This window comes from Cebus imitator, unplaced genomic scaffold (genome assembly GCF_001604975.1).
Source record: "Cebus imitator isolate Cc_AM_T3 unplaced genomic scaffold, Cebus_imitator-1.0 Scaffold223, whole genome shotgun sequence".
Taxonomy (NCBI): Eukaryota; Metazoa; Chordata; class Mammalia; order Primates; family Cebidae; genus Cebus; species Cebus imitator.
The window spans coordinates 39,590-43,000 of NW_016107538.1; the positions used below are offsets into that span (position 1 = coordinate 39,590).

At 37.0% G+C, this 3,411-nt stretch overlaps 1 protein-coding gene across 3 annotated transcripts in view; it reads right to left on the reverse strand.

Moving 5' to 3' along the window:
* The window catches only part of LOC108281232 (rab GTPase-binding effector protein 1), a 123,128-nt gene that overhangs the window by 39,050 nt on the left and 80,667 nt on the right, over positions 1-3,411 (reverse strand). For all 3 annotated transcript variants that reach the window (XM_017496709.2, XM_017496708.2, XM_017496710.2), the window contains one exon: positions 1,963-2,098. In XM_017496709.2, the coding sequence (XP_017352198.1) occupies positions 1,963-2,098 (136 nt within the window). The remainder of the gene's footprint in view (positions 1-1,962; positions 2,099-3,411) is intronic.

The following is a 3,411-nucleotide window of genomic DNA, read 5'->3' on the forward strand; positions in this document are numbered from 1 at the left end:
TGCAATAGCATATTTGGAAACTGTTTCCTGAAGGCCAAAACTTCAGGTGGTTTGGGTTATTTTCATAATATTTTATGAACTAATTGCATAGGCTTGTATCATTTCAGCTTTCCACTATTTAGAAAATAACTCATATGCAAATTTGAATTATTTATAGCTATATTTCCCACACTATTTGATATACTTAAAAGTATTCATAGTAGGACTCGATCACCACAGTCCTAATCCTGCATATTAAAATATGTTTTACTACTGCAACCTGTAGCAGCAGCAAGAATTCAAGGAGTCCATACATTTAGATGAAAAAAAAAGCTAGACCTTTATTTTTACTATCCTCTAACTGAAATTTATCATTTGCTTTAATTATAAAATGTAGGCAAAAAACCACAGCAGCTTAACAATACCTATGACTTGGTCACTAATGGAAATCAGATATTTTCATATTTCATTTCAGTTACAGATATCTTAATCTTATTTATGCTTATCACCACTTTAAAATGGCAGTAGTTATTAAACCTGCTGCTAGATCTTATTTAATGTATTTAATGAACTAGCACATTTATTACATTAAGTTTGATGTTTTTTACATCTTGGTAAATTTTATAATTGGGTTTTTTCGTAATCTTATATATTTTATGTATTAAAAACATTACTGTGAAAGAGTTTCACAAGATTGCCAAAGGAATTCATGACATAAAAAGGTTAAGAGCTCCAGACATATAGAAATCACTAGAAGAACTGAAGATAAAAGAGTACATCTGTGTGTGGGGGTGTCTGTTTGTGTGTATCTATATATATAGTTTTTGTTTTTTTAACACAGTCTCTCACTCTGTTGCCGAGGCTGGAGTGCAGCGGTGTGATCTCAGTTCACTGTAACCTCTACCCGCCTGGTTCAAGTGATTCTTCTGCCTCAGCCTCCTGAGTAGCTGGGACTACAACTGTGTACCACCATGCCTGGCGAATTTTTATATTTTTAGTAGAGACGGGGTTTTGCAATGTTGGCCAGGGTGGTCTCAAACTCCTGGCCTCAAGTGATCTGCCTACCTCGGCTTCCCATGGTGCTTGAATTATAGGTGTTAAGCCACTGCACCCAACCAAAAGTATAGTTTATTTTAGTGGGGAAAGAATGCACCCCTGGAAAATAGAGTCAATTTGTGTATCATTCTGCTACCAGACTAGTGAAATCAAAATTGTCCCTTAAAAATGGTATGTAACTTACCAAGTAAAATACTTGAGGTAGCGATTAAAAAGAAAAATAGAAAAACAGTCTATAACTTAGGGCCTCCAGAATACACTCTCTGTCCTCTTCCATTCTCACTTTTGCTAATACACCTCCATCTAAATGAGTGTGGTGGTGGGGGGGGAGTGTAAAGCAGTTTAAGTAGAAACTCCTAGCTTTATTGTCTTTCTTCCAGAGCTCGTGCCTTGTGAAGTTGGTGGGTTTGTTTTTTGTTTTTGTTATTTTTGAGACAAACATTCCCTATATCCCCCAGGCTGGAGCGCAGTGGTGTGATCTCACCTCAATGTTGCAATCTCCGCCTCCTGGGTTCAGGCAATTCTCATGCCTCAAACTCCCAAGCAGCTGGGATAACAGGCACCTGACACCAAGCTTGGATAATTTTTGTTTTTTTAGTAGAGACAAGGTTTCGGCATGTTGGCCAGGCTGGTCTCAACTCCTGATCTCAGGTGATCCTCCTGCCTAGAACTCCCAAAGGGCTGGGATTATAGGAGCAGGCGCCACTGCACCCAGCTGCCTTGTGAAGTTATTACTGAGGTCATGAAGCAAAAAGAAACCATAATTTCAGCTTTTCGCGAGTACATTTAAACCAACTACGAAGCTTAAACTGAATCACTAACGCGTTGCACTGTTATTTTAAGATCTATCATTGTTATTAGTCAACACCAATTTAACTTATATGGTTCTTAGAGATTAAGATAAAAATATACAGAACATATATTTACCTTCATGCAGTTCTTTCCGCAGTTTCTCAGCATCTTCCTGTAGAACAGATTTCTGAGTATTCAAAACAGCTACATACATCTCTAAATCAGTCCTACAAGATTTCTCAGCTTCCAGATAATGATTCAGTTCTTTAACCTGAAAGAAGATGCAATTCTATTAAACTGAAATTTACAACAGTTTCTATCTAAGATACAAAGTTCTGGCTATGCCTTAAAAAAAATTTACACTTACTTTTATGTCTACATGTTACATCTACATAAGTTAATATTTATAATTTTTAAGAAAAAAATATTTATAATTTTTAATTATAAAAACAAATATGTACTTATTATAGAAAACTGGGAAAATAATTAATAGATGTTATCCATAATTATACCACCAGAATAAAATATACAATTGAAATTACACATGACAGTTTTGTCCCTTTTCAAAAAGGTAGTTCTAATTTGTATTCCCATATGCATGTGTCTGTTTTACCTATAACAGTAACACAAGGTATGTTTTGCTTTTTTAAATCAGTAGTTAATTTCTAAGGACAAAAATGATACCATACACTTCTAAGTTTGCTTTCCTCTGATTTTAGGTGAGGGAATTCCAAATGCATTAAATGCAAAAAAAGAAGACATTTTCACAGATACATATATTCATGGAAGTAAAAAAGAAAAAGTGATGATGGAACAAATAACTAGTTTCACACTGTAATGACTTAAAGGTAAGCGCAGAATACATTTTAAAATCACATCGTGCCCAGGCGTGGTGGCTCACGCCTGTAATCCCAACACTTTGGGAGCCAAAGGTGGGCAGAACGCTTGAGATCAGGAGTTTGAGACCACCCTGGGAAACATGGAGAAATCCTGTCTCTACAAAAAATTTAAAAATTAGCTAGGTATCATGGCGTACACCTACAATCCCAGCTACTCCAGAGGCTGATGTGGGAGGATGACTTGAGCACAGGAGGTTGAGGCTGCAGTGAGCCATGACTGCACTGCCACACTCCAGACTGGGAGACAGAGTAAGATACTGTTTCCAAAAAATAAAACCACATCTTTTAAAAAATGCTTTATTTCTTTTGATCAATTAAGTATACTTAAAATATTAACAATACTGTCTAATATAGGAAAGTTATAACCAAAAAAAAAAAAAAAAAAATTGTAGGCCAGGCGCAGTGGCTCATGCCTGTAATCCCAGCACTTTGGGAGGCTGAGGCAGGTGGATCACAAGGTCAGGAGATTGAGACCATCCTGGCTACTAACATGGTAAAACCCCATCTCTACTAAAAATAAAAACAATTTTAAAAAATTAACTGGGCGTGGTGGCACATGCCAGTAATCCCAATCAAGAGTCTGAGGCAGGAGAATCACTTGAACCCGGGAGGCAGAGGTTGCAGTGAGCCGAGATGGCACCACTGCACTCCAGCCTGGGAGACACAGGGAGACTCTGTCTCCAAA